This window comes from Chiloscyllium punctatum, chromosome 27 (genome assembly GCF_047496795.1).
Source record: "Chiloscyllium punctatum isolate Juve2018m chromosome 27, sChiPun1.3, whole genome shotgun sequence".
NCBI lineage: Eukaryota > Metazoa > Chordata > Chondrichthyes > Orectolobiformes > Hemiscylliidae > Chiloscyllium > Chiloscyllium punctatum.
This window is the reverse complement of record NC_092765.1, coordinates 24,416,304-24,432,815: the sequence shown is the minus strand read 5'-3', so window position 1 is coordinate 24,432,815 and position 16,512 is coordinate 24,416,304. Positions and strand designations below refer to the sequence as shown.

At 38.5% G+C, this 16,512-nt stretch overlaps 1 protein-coding gene across 1 annotated transcript in view; it reads left to right on the top strand.

The window, feature by feature from the left end:
• The window catches only part of ldlrap1b (low density lipoprotein receptor adaptor protein 1b), a 56,317-nt gene extending 45,004 nt beyond the window's left edge, over nt 1-11,313 (top strand). The window contains exons 6-9 of the mRNA XM_072548340.1: nt 4,099-4,191; nt 5,373-5,494; nt 8,437-8,471; nt 10,824-11,313. Of these exons, the coding sequence (XP_072404441.1) occupies nt 4,099-4,191; nt 5,373-5,494; nt 8,437-8,471; nt 10,824-10,968 (395 nt within the window). The 3' untranslated portion in view covers nt 10,969-11,313. The remainder of the gene's footprint in view (nt 1-4,098; nt 4,192-5,372; nt 5,495-8,436; nt 8,472-10,823) is intronic.
• The last annotated feature ends 5,199 nt before the right edge of the window (nt 11,314-16,512 follow it).

Genomic DNA, 16,512 nt, shown 5'->3' with positions numbered 1-16,512 from the left:
TTTCACCACATCCTTCCGATAGGAAGGAGACCAGAACTGCACACAATATTCCAAAAGTGGTCTAACCAATGTCCTGTACATCCGCAACATGACCTCCCCAACTCCTGTACTCCATACTCTGACCAATAAAGGAAAGCGTACCATATGCCACCTTCACTCTCCTACTTACAAGTGATCCTACTTTCAAGGAGCTAAGAACCTGCACTCCCAAGGTCTCTTTGTTAAGCAACACTCCCTAGGACCTTACCATTAAGTGTATAAGTCCTGCTAAGATTTGCTTTCCCAAAATGCAGCACCTCGCATTTATTTAAATTAAACTCCATCTGCAACTCCTCAGCCCATTGGCCCATCTGATCATGATCCTGTTGTAATCTGAGGGAACCTGCTTCGCTGTCCACTACACCTCCAATTTTTGTGTCCTCTACAAACTTACTAACTATACTTCTTATGCTCACGTCCAAGTCATTTATATAAATGATGAAAAGTACCGGCCAAGAACCGATCCTTGTGGCACTCTACTGGTCACACATAAAAGTATCTGGATACAAGAAAGTGTTATGACCCAAAGGCACATAGCTAAATCAAATGAACCTTTCTTTTTCTGTATTCACAACACAGTAAAATTAAGACCTTCAACAATCTCCAAAATTGACCCCAATGGTTCTTAACTGGATTGGTTGAAAAACCAATCCCAGTCTTTGCAAACAATGCAGTCTCAAACACTGGTTTGTAGCTTAAGCAAAAGACTTAGCAATTTACTAATAATACAATAACCTTAGCACAAAATTAAGCAATAAAGTAATCTAATTGGTCTATGCTTTAAACCTTTTAAATAGAATCTTTTTGATCAGGAACCAACCTGCAGTTAACTTTTTGTCCTGACTTCCTGAATAAACAAGTGCTTGTTTGGTCAGTTTTCCTTTTAACACAAGCTGATACCCACCGCCCAAAAGTCCCGTTTAGTTCACTTCCTAGGTTCAAACCAGAGTTGATGAGGAATAGAAATAATAAAATCAGTGAGGGGTCTGACAGAAGTCACAAAATAAAACAAAATTGCTGAACTCTGCTAGGAGTGAGATCCACGCCAGGCAGGAGATCCCATTATTCTGATCGATATTCTAAAGTGAAACAGATCACACATACATGAATAATAACCTACTGTGGGACTCTTCCTGCACCTGTTCATCTCTTTTTAGCGGAGGGCTGAAATTGTGAAAGTATGTTCTGAAATAACTAATTTTTACGCTGTTAAAAACCCTGCCTACTGATTTAATGTGGTTAGGGTGGTGTTGGAATGAGGATCCATAAGACGTTTGTGCATAACTGACCCTTTATACTGTGGCTCTGGTGCATGGATGCATGAGACAAGAAAACCCATTGGGTCGACACAAATATTCACAGCAAAGACTCTTGGCTTGTGTTTTTTAAAGTTTGATTACTGATCTACCCCTGCTGGTCCTGGGCATCTTTTGGCTCTAGGGCAATGAATCATCTAATTTCTCTGCAAAAATTACCATCTGTTTTTTATTTTATTTATTGCTGTTCATTCTGTCTTATTTTATCAAAAAATGAATCAGCAGTAAGTTTGCTTTTGCTACTTTAAATTCTGAAGAGAGCTTTGTAGCATTTTCAGGAAGTCTCTGATAGTCTCTCTTAAATAGGAAATGAATGTTTTCACATATATTTAATGCTACTTTATACTTTGGAGGGCTGCGTTCTCAGTGTAATAGTTTATTGCAACTCATTTTATGGATTAAATGCAATGGATCTGAAATAAATGTAATGGTTAAGGCCAATTCCTTGCTCCAATTAGTTATTCTTAGTGAAGGTACTTTAGGAATCAGCAAGATTTATGTCTCCTTCTTTCAAATATATGCAGTGCTTGGACAATTTTTTTCTTTTTGTATCATCATTGCCAATGCTGATTTGTTCGAAAGACTTTTGTTTAAACAGCAAATTTTGTATAATTCCTTGTTTTTTGGCTTATATCATTGTGTTAGGAATGGGTAAAGTGATCTCTGCACGCTTAAGTCATTCAGATTGCTGACGTCAATCAATTCTTTAAATAGGATTGTGTTTAAGATCATTTTAACCTGAAAGTTAACTTGTAAACTGGCAAAATGGGTGTGACATGACTGGTGGGTTTGTTGCACCTCTCCCCCCTCATTATTACTTGCCACGTAGTGTGAGCTATTTTGCAAAAGGGAAATGCAGCAGCAACTGTTGGTAACCGTGGTTTCAGCTCATCTATTCAGTCAAATGTTGTAATCAACAGGAGGCACAAAAGAGAAAGTGCGGCAGTTTGAATGGGAGGAAATTACTTGTCATCGTTAGCTCTGCAGTTTGTGCAGCAGCAAGGGTACAAAGTCTTCCTTCAAAGGCAATATATTTAATATCTCAAACTCCATTTGAATTGCACCCTTAAGACTGTCCTATTGCACATTGGCTTACTATTAATACCTGTCTGTTTTTGTTTTGCATTTTGTCTTGCAAATAGTTAATTTTAATAGAATTATTTCTGGTACCAATGCAAGTGACATCCACTCTGCATCATGTATCACAAAACTTTTACGCTCAGGAAGAATAACAAAGAGAAAACTCCCCTTATAGTACATTAAAGTAAATCAAGGTTCCACAAATACTAAATAAATATGCATGAGCAGTTAACTCTTTGTTGTGGTTGAGGGAGAATTCCCTACCTTTTGAGTAGCTGTGTTCATCTGACCAGGGAGATGGGACTGCATTTTAACATTTTTGCTAAAAGACTGAAACACCAAAAATAGTACCTTCCTTCATTAAAGTATTAAGGTATCTGCTAAAAGTTTTAATGCAAGTTTTAAATCTGACTTTTTTTAAAATTCCATTTACAATGCTACCAAATGAAGGAGCCTGCTCATTTCATGTTAGGATCTAAATTTTAAACTTCTTAATTGTGATTTTCCTTTCAATTCCTTCTGGCCTTTCAGAGGATGTATTTAAGTCAGTTACTTTTCAATATATTACATCTAACTATGAGGTAAAAGCCAGGATAAGGTTTTGCTTGTTGTTTTTACTAAAGTTGGAGGGGTACACTAATTACTTTGCAGTTGCACTCCTCCATTTGTCAGACTAAATTTTAAATCCAATCACCAGCGATATGACCAACTACATTTTTTTAAAAGTCATAGAGATGTACAGCACGGAAACAGACCCTTCGGTCAACTCGTCCATGCCAACCAAATATCCCAACCCAATCTAATTTTTGGTATTCTAAACACATCAGCTAGTTTTTTTCTAAGTCGATCAAGAATAATGAGTTTTTGTAGTAAATTATTTTAAACAAGTACAACTTATTCAAATGTGCTAAAGATTATTGACAAAAAGGTTTAGGTTGTATCATGAATGATATCAAGATAAAGCCGCCATGGTCTTAAAAGGTCGTAGGGTTGCTCTCTTTATGACAGAGATGTAATTTGGTGGTGGTTTAACCTGAGAGTCACCATGCCTCGGTTAAGGGCAAACGTTGAGAAGGAGAGTCCTTCATGGTAACGACCGTGGTGTGGGAATTAACCCAATGCTGCCGGCCTCACTCTGTGCTGCAAATTAGCTGTCCAGCCAACTGGGCATTCTCCAAGATTGATATACCTTCTACTCTGAAATCCTTTAATCGTGCTCTGTAGTGCAAATAATGCTGGTGGATTTCTTTTACCCTCTTCAGTAAAATCTCATTTAATCACTGTCAACATTTAAACATTCGATTTAATATTTTGTTTTGATGGAGTTAGCGTGGAGTATTTAGGCTCTCCCTCCTCTGACTGGAAGGTTAACCATGTCCTCTATTAGATTGATGGTTTATGTGGGCTAGATTGCCTAAGTTCTGAATTCTGTCTTTTTATTCGCGCTCCTGCTCTCTTTCTCTTTATTTCTCAACTGAATTAAAATTTCACTTTTTTGGGCCTCAGGAGAATTCGTTTTCTAAGCTGGCCATTTTTATTAATGTTATCAGGCTGCTTGGAGTAAAATATTTAGTGGCACTTCGACATTAAATATTCAGTAGCTGTTTTAAATCGATACGTTTTATCAGTGAGCAATGTTTAACACTTGTATTATCTTTTACAGAGAAAGGGAAAAGGGCCACAGTTGGACCCTCAAACAGTGGTACCACTGGTAAATTGCAATCGGAAGCCTCTGCCAATCGTCACCACAAAGCAGGTGAGACAACTCTGCCCTCTTGAGTTGAATTGGAGAAAGAATGTTGGTTTTGTCCATGAATAGTACAGGACCAAGGTTATGAAACCACAGTTAGCATCAAGTCTTTCTGGCTACTGGTGGGGCTTGGAGATGGGGCATAATTATATTGACTCCAAATTTGTGCTCTACAATCTGCAGTTTAAGTTATCTATATTGCATGCTGGCAACAAAGCTTTCCCGTTTTTACTCGTGCATATCCTATTTATGTCGGCTCCATTGGATAGCCACGATTTAGTCCTTGAATGACACCCAAAGGGTGGGAAATGTTATGTTTTTTTTTAAAAGCTTTGCTGTTTTTAAGTGAAATCTAATAGTATTCTAAATTTACAGTTTTTTTTCTGTAGCACTCTACAATGCAGTAAACATATTTAGGGAAGTCTACTAAACCTTCTGTCTGCTGATAAAAGATTTTAAAAAAAAGGATTCAGAAAAAATTGTCTTTACACCATTCCTCACTTTGCTATAGAAATGAACATTAATGGATATGTTTACAGAGGAAATAATCATCTATTGTGAACAGTGGACCTGATATTTGATAGTTGTTGCTGAATTAAACAGGAGTAGACATCAATTTTAGGTGCTGGTTGCTGAAGATATTCCCTCTTGAAGCCATATTGCATGGCATTGATAAACCTATTAATATTCATAAAGCAGTAGCACCAAGGCTTGTGGCCTGAGCTGCCTGAGGGAGATGAGAATCCTTTGTGTTTAACATGAACTAAATTTAAGTCAAACCTGAGGTACAAAGTGTGCAGTACTGTTGCTGATTCTTTTTTTTGAGTATATCTCGCTTTATACAGGATTTTTTCCCATTACTTTTTGTTGGAGAGGTGATTCTATATTGAATCTCTTTCTCTTCAGAGCTTAAAAATGTGTTGCTGGAAAAGCGCAGCAGATCAGGCAGCATCAAAGGAACAGGAGAATCGACGTTTTGGGCATAAGCCCTTCACGTCGATTCTCCTGCTACTTGGATGCTGCCTGACCTGCTGCGCTTTTCCAGCAACACGTTTTTAAGCTCTGATCTCCAGCATCTGCAGTCCTCACTTTCTCTTTCCCTTCAGTCTCATGTTTAATTTTGTTTTTGCACAATCTGACAGAGTCTCGCTATGTTAAGTCTGTGTTTATTATAAAATTCTCTACAGAGGTTGCAACAGCAAATTTGTTGGATTTAACTGAAGGAGCAATATCTTCATTATCGACAAACAACAGACATGATCTTTCTACTGGAGACACAAACTGTTCAGTAAACAACAACATTATGTGGGTAAGTGTAAATACCATTTGAGGAAATGCTTGATCACATTTAATGTGCCTATTGATTTTAGGAATGGATTGGTAAGATTTTACTTTAAATACAAATTCCTTTAATTAAATACTAACTCCTGTAACAACTGGTCAAGCACTCTGAGCTGTTGCATACAGTTTGTCCAGATTACAGCTACCAATGGATGTATACCTCCTCCCAACAAGATATTTTTCTTTTATTCATTCATGGGATGATGGCATCACTGGCTAGGCCAGCATTTATTGCCCATCCCACAGAGCAATTAAGAGTCAACTACATTGCTGTGGCTCTGGAATCACATTTTAAGTCAGACCAGGTAAAGACGGCAGTTACCTTCCCTAAAGGACATTACAGAATCAAATAGGTTTTTCATGACAATTGATAATCATCATTCATGGTCAGCATTAGACACTTAATTCCAGAAGGTTTTCCCCTTCTTGTTCCTTATACTATGTTACCATTATCACTGTCGATGTACAGATATAAAACAGCATGCGTTCCCCCCACCTCCTCTAACAAATGCGACCACATACTTTTTTCTCAAATTTTGTAGTGCCTGCACAAATTTAAGTCTCTTTGCGAGATTTTTAGGCTCTGAGAGAATCCGAATCAGTGTCAATATATCTGGCACCTGCCGTATCACCTGCCGAATTTTAAGCTTTGATTCTCTATTGTTTTATTTCCTTTTCCTGTGCAATTCTAATTATGGTTTTCTCATTTCCATTCTATTCATTTCCATTTCCCCTTCAAAGAGTAGAGCAAGATAATGGAATTCCATATCCTTTTCTGGCTTCTTCACCTCTAGTTTTTCCATTTTGTTAGTTTATGCTCCACTACGTTGACTGTATCTCAATAGTACCTAGTTCTGATGTTTCACCAATCAGAATGCATGGTCTTGTTTCCATTAGCCCAAATGTATCAGTTATTTTCTGCATTCCTAGATTTTAGTGAACAATTTTACCCCCCAACTTACTCATCAACTTAATCAACCTAGATTTAGAAAATCACTTGAGACCATCAGGGACAACCATACTACCTCTGAGAAATCCTCTTCCATTTACAGTGTTATTTCTTATTGTCAGAAAAGAATTTTGTGTTCTCTTTTATCTTTTTAATCACTCACTAATACCAGACACACATCTTCATCACCTACATTTGAAAATAATCCTAGATGAGCCCTCCATCTCTTGCTGCAAATCACTTGGGAATGTGATTATTAAACCCTGGTACTTTCCAAGGTTCTCACACCGGTTAGCTTAGTAAAAATAAGCAACCTCATCAATTTACCGAGAAGATGGAATGTGGCGAGCAGAAAACATTGACCATAGGGCCCAAGAGCCGAAGTAGGCCATTCAGCCCTTCAAGTCTGCTGTGTCATTTAATGAGATGGTGGCTGACCTGATAATCCTGAACTCCAATTTCCTGTTATTTTTCCCCATAACCCTTGATTCCTTTCTTAAGAATTTGTTTATCGCAGACTTGAATATAATTTAATGACCTAACCTTTACAGCATTCCTTGGTAAAGAATTCCACAGACTCACTAAGCTTTGACAGAAGAAATTCCTCTTCATTTGTCTTAAGTTAGCAACTCCTTATTCCGTGATTATGCCCCCTGGTCTGAGGCTCTTTTCAAAATAGGAAAAAAACCTTTCCATACCTACGTTGACCAAGTCCAATAAGAATACTGTATGTTTCAATAAGATTTCCTCTCATTCTTCTATATTCCAAAGAGTACAGGGCCAACTCATTTAACCCCTCCTCCACAAGACAGTCTCTTCACATCTGGGGTAAGCTTACTGAGCCTTCTCTGAACTGCCTCCAATACCAGTATGAATTTTCTTGGATAAGGGGTCCAAAAGTGTTCTAGATATGGTCTGACTAGTGCCTTTTTATAGTTTTAGCAAGCCCTCACTATTTTTATACTTCTTTGCATTTGAAATAAAGGCCAAAATTCCATATATGTTCCCTATTATCAGCTGAATTTGAATGTTAGCTTTTTGTAATTTATGCATGAGGACTCTTAAATCCCTGCTGTTTGCAGTTTTCTCCACCTAAATAATAATCAGCTCCTCTTTTTTCTTCCTGCCAAAGCCCACAACCTCCTATCTGCTAGGCTTTTGCCCACTCACTTAATCCTCTCATTTCCCTCTGGAGATGCTGTTCTGTTCTTTTAAAAATGGAGTTAAATAAACAAAATAATCAATATTTAACAGCACTAATTGAAACTCCAACTCCGCGCCCACATTCCCCCCCCCCACCCCGCCGTCCCTTAAACCTCTACACATACTTGGAAACAGACAGACAAAACTAGTGAAATGCTGTTCAATAACATCAGTCCACAGGGTTAAATTTGCTGCTCCTTTTGCTTCTCATGACCTTCTGTTCTTTTCTGTTTCTCAAGCTCTTTTCACTACTTCAAAGGAGGCAAACAGCAATTGGTACTCTAATTACAAATTCTCTTGGTCACTGATTTAAAGCCAATAGCTTGCAACACTGATGGGAGAAAATAACTGGCTTGTTTGGGTACTTTGACTGCATAAGGATAGAAACACTGAACCTTTTTCTTCCAGCAGTCCAGTGGTTTCTGCCCTAGTATTGATAATTCCCTGGCTGTTCACCAGCCCAGGAGCCAATCACAGAGCTGTTGTCCGGCTGATATCTTCTAGCGTCCATAACTGGTCACATTGTTTTGTACAATCCGCTACCAAAGGCCAGCCAAATCATCTGAACACACCCCAATGCCACATGGTCTTGTCAAGGCAATAATGTAAATGCCACTCGCAATGAGTTCCTGTAACTTCTTTCAAACAATTCCTTTCCCAGACTTGCTTTAGAAACAGCTCTTTTCCATCTTCGTTCCGAAGGAAAATAAAGATATGTGGTCTTTACAGATGCTAATTTGCCTTTAATTTATTTTCAGGAACTGAATGATGACCTGGATGAAGCTTTTGCAAGGTATTATTTCCTTTTGAAATTTCAAACTTGTATATAAAACGATTTACTTTGAGCACCTTTTCAGTGATCAAATTAATTCTTGTTCATTTTCAAACTGATCTCTCATTCTGACTTTTACAAGCTGCAATTTGGATAGCTTTAGTTCAATTGCAGGTAATTATTGAATGTATGATATAGTGCATGATTTGAAACTTTTCAGCCCACCATCTCTGCAGATGAGCCTCCCTACACTATGTGCAACAAATCTGTAAAATACTCTGGTTCTCTACATGTGCTTCACACTGCATGACGTCACCCTGCTGTATTTAATTGCCTGTTGCCAATCTGACTAAATTACCCCACTGTGCAGTAGGAGTACAATGTATCATTTGACTAATTTTTTTTAGTTTATTCATTTGGATTTTAGGAAGCTATTGAATAAGAAATATTCAAAACTAATTCATTAAAATTATTTAATCGGAAGACAGTGATTTGATACTGGCTCTCCAATATAGACAAAAAGCACTCCAGCTCAAACGAAACATGAACTGTGAATACTGAATATGGAAAATTCCAATGCACCTTCCCATTAGATGTTTTCTTTTCCAATGGTGTATTATTATATTGTTCTTTGGCTTATTACAATAAATAAATTTGGTTTGCTGGAGGATTTTGTGAAGATGAAAGCTGCTTCAATTATGATGTTCGTGTTGAAAAAGGCAATGAGGAATCAGTTGTCAGATTGTGATCCTATGTGCTGCTTGGATTAAGGCACTTTGTGCATATGTTGCAGGACAGTAATGTCTGTGCTTTAATTCTATGTTTACCTTGTATAAAGTAATTCCTTGTTTGGGTGACAGTGATAATGTCACTAGGAGAATAGGGAGACTTCAGAAATGCAAATGCAGGGAATCTGGATTCATATTGTCTTTTCACAGTCTGCAACAAATTAAAGTGCTTTCTTTCCCCCCCACCTCCTCTTGTCTGTCTTCTGGTAAGGAAAAAGCCAGAGTGTGTGACATCCACTACTGAAAAGGAGGACATTGAAACCTTGCTTCTTCCTTTTAAGTGGAGTTCACAAGGCCCCGTTTTTTAAATAAAGCAATTATGTAATTTGTTTGTACATTGAATTCCTGTCCTTTGCAACTTGGTCAATGAGCATTTTTTACGCTGCATGCACACCTCCATGATCCCTTCCTGTTCATGCTTGCTGACACAGTAAATACTTCCATCTACTCTGCCCACTTCTCTTTCAATGCAGCCCCATTAACTCATTCCTAAAAAGAAATTATGTTCTTGCAAACAGCTATCTAAGCTTCAACCTCTCTTCCCTTTCCAAAATGATCGATCATGTTTTTGTCTGTTAATTCTGTGCCCAGGTTCCCCTAATTCCCTATTTGAAACTCTGGTTTCTGCATCCATCACTGCAGTGATATAGTCCTCATCAGTCCCAAATGACATCCTCTGTGACCATGACTATTTTGACAATCCCAGCAGGTGATGTTATTACTAGACCAGTCAGAACCTATTCTGAATTCTGGCATGATGGACTATATTTTGTTTTATTTAATGCACTATAATACTGCAGAACCGGTTTTGACAATAAAACAGAAGCCTGTTATCTAAAAGAGATGAAGATAAAATAGAATAGGCAGTTACTCCTAATAATTTGAAAGTTTTCAAAATGCATGTTAAAATACAATATTCTATCTCTCCCACCAGCATCCTTTTTTAATAATAATCAAATACCAGCAAGAATTTCCTCTCACATCTTGAAGGTTGACTTGATAATCTGAAGCTTCAAACTAAACCCTTGCACTGAGGTAGTCTATTTCTAACATTTTCTGAACTTGCTATTTGAGGAGAACTGTTTTATACATCCAACATCACCCTGGACCTCCATAAACTGAAACCAAAAATCTTCAAGCTATGGATGTTTCTCCAAGCCAAAAAACCATTCCATCCTTCTAATTGAAAACAGTCTGATGCTCTGAAATATTTTAATCTGTCCACTCAAACTCTCCCAATGCAAACAAATTTCCATTAGCATTCCAGGAACTGTATTTCTCATACTGGTTTTAAGAAAAAGCTTCAAAAATACTGATAAGTTAATCATTAAAACTCCTCATACACAAAACAAAACTCACAAGCCAATAGTTCAAAATCCAAAGAAAGTTAATATAAAGAAATATTAATTCATACATTACATTACATTGTGCTGAGTTAGCCCTCTTCAACCTCACTGTCTATATCTAATTGAGGGAGTGTAGATTCCACTCCTTCAGTGTAAAATCAACTGTAGTCATGCACAGAACATAAACCATGGCAAAAAGCTATCAATATAACCTCTTTCCCCTTCTCTCCCTTTTTCAGACTGGCTCAATCTCGAACAAACCCTCAGCTCCTGGACATTGGTTTGAGCCCTCAGGATATGCAGGCAGAAGAATGCCTATCTCCTACAGACTGGGAAAAAAGTGATCCTGGAGTTACAGATAAAGATGACTTGTTTGGGTTCTGAAAACCTGAGAGCCAAAGAGAATAGACAGCTTGCTTACGAAAGAGGAACTAACCACTCAAAACCTAGCTCGGCACCTTCTGCTCTCGAGACGCAATGGTTCAAGAATGGAGCTTTGATTTGAATGACTGTTGCAGGATGACTGAAATGGAGGATTAAATATGTTTACTGTTCCAGTGTTGCCTTCAAAGAGATTCAGACCAAAGCAAATAGCCCTGACAGAAAATCCATTCAGGCTTAGACCCAACCAAGAACGTATAATCTAGCTTAAGTGGGCGATTAGCTGCCTATTCATTTGAACTAAAACTGTCGCTAGAAATAAATCCTGAAAATACTACAAGTTTATAACTGTCTATATATTAGATTCAGTTGTGTTAAGTATAATAAAATATCTTTTATTTTTAAGGAAATATTGTTCTTTCCCAACTGAACAAGCAGCTTATTGTCTTGTCATTTTCTGCTGTTATTACCCTAACAATGTAAGTGGCCCCTTCTAATTTGCTATGTGACAGCATAGATGAATGCCCTCAATTGTCACTTCATAGACTTGCAATTTGAAACTTTATATGTAATTATTTGTTACATTAACTATCGGTATATGAGGTAACCATATTTAATCTCTGCATTTTTATGTTACAAACGATGTACTATTATAATGAATGTTAATTATTTTAAGTCCACTTCATTTCCACCTCCTTATTGCCTTTAGTTTCATCTCAAACTTTTACAATTCAATTCAATATAATACAGGAACAGGCCCTTTGGCCCACCAAGCCTGCAGCAATTCCTGATCTTCATTTAGACCCGCTACTTATTGCCCATGTATGGTTTATATCACTGTTAGCCTCCTGTCCATGTGTCTGTCAAGGTATGCTTTAAATGTTGCTAATATGTCTGCTTCCACTACCTCCACTGCAGTGTGTTCCAGGCATCCACCACCCTCTGTGTGAAAACTTTTCCCCGTACTTTTCCCCTGTCACCTTTAAACCTGTGCCCTCTTGTAGTTGACCTTTCCACCCTGGGGACCAAGCACCTGACTATCTACTCTATCTATGCCTCTCTAATTTTGCAGAACTCTTTCAGATCATCCTTCAGCTCTGTCTTTCCAGTGAAAACAATCCAAGTTTATCCAACCTCTCCTCATAACTAGAACCCTCCAGACAGGCAACACCCTGATAAGTCTTCTCTGTACCTGTCCAAAGCATCCACATCCTTTTGGTAGTGTAGCGACCAGACTGACACGCAATATTCCAAATGTGACCTAATTAAATTTTGTAACGTAACTTGCCAACTTTCACATTTATTGCCCAGCTGATGAAGGCAAGCCTGCTGTATGTCTTGACCACCTTCTCCATCTGCGTTGCCACTTTCAGGGATCTGTGGACTTGTATGCCCAGATGCCTCTCCATTAATGTTCCTAAGGGTACAGCCATTTATTGTATATTTCACACCTGAATTTGATCTTCCAAAATGTATCACCTCTCATTTGTCTGGATTAAACTCCATCTGCCATTTCTCTGCTCCAATCAGCGATCTATCGATATTCCGCTGTATCCTTTTGACAATTTTATCCTCGCTATCTACAGCTCTGCCAATTTTGGTGTCATCCCCGAACTTACTAATCGGACCACTTCTATTTCCATCCAGAGCATTAATATATATTACAAAGAACAAAAGTCCATGCATTGATCCCTGCGGATCACCACCCTTCCACAGTTACTCGGTCTTCTATGATCAAGGTAATTTTGTTTGTATGTAGCAAGCTCACCCCAGATCCTGTGAGACTCTACCTTCTGCACCAGCCAGCCAAGAGCTACCTTATCAGATGCCTTACTAAAGTCTGCATAGACAACATCCATTGGCCTCCCTCATCAATCATTCTTGTCATCTCCTCAAAAAACCCAAATCAAATTGATGAGACATTATCTTCCCCGCACAAACTGATGCTACCTATCACTAATAATTCCATTCTCTTCCAATTGTGAATAAATCCTGTCTCTTGGTATCTTACCCAATAGCTTCCCCACCACTGACATTAGGCTCAGCGGTCTGTAATTACTTTGATTATCTCTGTTTCCCTTCTTAAACAAAGGAACAACAGTGGCCATTTTCCAGTCTTCTGGAACTTCCCCTGATGCCAAAACAGGATCAAATATCTGTTAAGGCCTCAGCTAGTTCCTCCCTGGTCTCCCACATTATTCTGGAATAGATCCCATCTGGCCCAAGGGACATGTCTACCTCAGTGTATTTAACACTTCCTCTTTTGTTATGTTTTCCTGCCCAACAGGGTTTACAAACCTTTCCCAGACTTCAACATTACTCATGTCTCTCTCTTCAGTGAATACTGACATAAAATACCTATAAGGATCTCACCCACTTCCTCTGGTTCATCACCTCCCTCCCTTATCCTCGGGTGGGCCTACTCTTTCATTAGCTACTCTCTTCCTCCTAATATATGTATTAAATGCCTTGAAATTCTCCTTATCCTGGCTGGCCAAGGATATTTAATAGCCCCTTTTCGGACCTCCTAACTCCCTGTATGAGCTCATTTCTACTTTCTCCATATTCATCAAGGACTTGCACTGGCACGGTGGCTCAGTGGTTGGCAGTGCTGCCTCTCAGCACCACCAAATCGGGTTTGATTCCCATTTCGGGTGACTGTGTGGATTATGCACATTCTTCCTGTGTCATGTGTCTGTGTGGGCTTCCTCCAGGTACTCCAGTTTCCTCCCACAATCCAAAGATGTGCAGGTTAGGTGAATTGGTCATGCTAAATTGCCCATAGTGTTAGGCGCATTAGTCAGGGGTAAATATAGGGTAGGGGAATGGGTCTGGGTGAGTCCCTGTTCAGAGGGTCGGTGTAGACTTCTGGGCCAAATGGCCTGATTCCACACTGTAGGAAATCTAAGCTAACCGTGCAGTGCCACTTGTAATCAAAGTCACGAGTGCACTTCAGGGTGGCATGATGGCTCAGTAGTTAGCACTGCTGTCTCACAGCACCAGGGACCCGGGTTTGATTCCTATTTTGGGTGACTGTCCGTTGGAGTTTGCACATTTCTTTCCGTATCTGCATTGGTTTCCTCTGGGTGCTCCTGTTTCCTCCCATAATCCAAAGATATGCAGGTCAGGTGAATTAGCAATGCTAAATTGCCAGTAGTGTTGGATGCATTAGTTAGGGGTGACTATAGGGTTGGGGAATGGGTCTGGGTGGGTTACTCTTTGGAGGGTCAAATCTAAACTTTGTCTGTTTTTAGTTGTCTAGAGCTTAGTTATGCTTCCTTTTTTTTTGACTAAGCTGATAGGATTCAGGAACCTTTGGATGACAGTGGAAACTGCCATTCCTGTCCTTCATTCTTACAGGAGCATGCCTGTCTTGCACTCTGATCAATTGCTTTTTAAAAGAATCCCACAAGTCAGATGTGGACTTACCTTCAAACAGCTGCTCCTAATGCACATTCTCCAATTCTTGCCTAATTCAGTTGTTGTTGACCTTCCACCGCTCCCCCCCCTCCCCTCCCCCAGTTTAATACATTCATCTGAGGTCCACCCTTGACTTTCTCCATAAGTATCTGAAAACTTCTGGAATTATGGTCAGTATTCCCAAAATGCTCCCTCACTGAACCTTTGATCACCTCATGACCAATCTCCGGTCCAATATGGCCCCCTTCCCTCATTGGACTATCGACATACGATTTTAAAAAAAACTCTCGAAGATTTCAAAAGTTTTGAAATCTGAAAACAGGACTCTTTGTATATCTCTAATGGAACAAATAGAACCTGTGTCTTTTTAAAACTTGAATGGTCAGATCCAGAAGCTTCAGTTTACATCTGGTAGATGCATTCCTGGTGCTAGCTGGTGTAAAACATGACCAAGATTACAAAAGTGAGGGTGACACCAAGCCTATTGTAATATCATGTTAATCATGTGGGAAATCTGTTGCATGTCAACTTTATGGACTGAAAATGAGTACAAGGTATCTTGCACACAAATATTTTTAGGAGTTTTAAATTTACAAGCAGTTTTGTAGCAGTGTTTCATTTTAAGAATAATTCGCGCACACTCTGGAATATGCAAAACAGAGTAGGTAATGAATTCACATCTGTAATGGTGAGAATAGACATCTAAGAATCCAGACAATTTAAAATTGCTGTTAAGCTCTTAACAGAGAAAGGAATGAAATGGTGCTCTGCATTTGCTCAACTTTTCTCCGTTTCCCATTATTGATCAGAGCCCAAAACTACTGGCATAACATTACTTTTGGGTTTTCTCTTCATCCAACTCTACAAATGGGAAATAGACCATTTTGAAGTGACCAAAATGGCCACGGTTGTAGTTCAAGCCAAGCTTACCCCTTATGTAGAATGATTCCCATTTAACAATCTGGTATTCTCTAGCACCATGGTTAATCTATTATTTTACATGATGTTTCTTGCAGTTTTTAATGATGCAAATGTGGTACTCAACTGTACATTTAGTGGAAATATTTTTATGGATTATTACAGAATGGATTCAGACTTGTTACTCTGGCATTTTTGGTTTTGGAATATCAGTAAACTCCAGTGTGAAAAATTCCATACTGCAAGGTCAAGTGTTTGCAATATCTCGTAGAGAACTAGTGCTTTTTAATGATGGTAATATTGTTAGCACTTTTGACAAATGTACAATAAACGCACTACTTTGAAAATGGAGAAGCTGTCAACCTCTAGGTGATGTCCTTTTTTAAATGATGCTTTGAACAATACTTATTCTTCTTTTACGGAAGATTAAAATTGATAGTGTGCACGCATTTTTTTAAAAAAAACCAATGCCTTGCTACTGTTTCCACTTTAGAGGTGTGAGGAAATGAAGATTTTGAAACTATATTTTTAATGAGGATTGAGAAAGTGTTTTTAAATGGGATGGTGTTGTTATGAAGGCATCATACCATTTTTTTTTAATTTTGAAATTTCTTTAGCATTGGTTTTCACAAAAGAAATAAGAGCAGTCGTAAATGATACAGCCCTTGATCTTACTCCACTATTCAAAAAGTAGTAGTTCCAGTTTCCCCATTACCCCACCCCCCAACCCCCGCCATCACCAATTCCCTTAGTGACCATAAAATAACATGATCGTTCACTGAGCACCTACAGATCTTTAATTAATTTCAAACATTCATAACTCTCTGAGTGAATAAATTTATCCAAATCTCTGGTCCTAAATGTGGATTCTTTATTCCGAGATGAATGGCATCTAATTCTAGATGCTGTCACTGGGGTAAACAGCCTCTCCGTGACTGTGTTGTAAAGGCTGACAGGAATTTAGTATGGTTCCATGAAATGACCTAATTCTTCTCAAATCGAGAAAACATCAGCCCTTTCTCCTCCATTTTCCTCAAAAGCTGTCTGACACCAAGTTGACCGAATGAATCAATCTTCCACCCAATTATGGAAAGTATATTATTTGATAGTTAAAGACCACAAATATACAAAACTCCAAATGTGAGCTCACCAAGGCCCTACCTAATTATGGTAAGACTTGCAGACTCTAATATTCTAAACTTTTTTCAA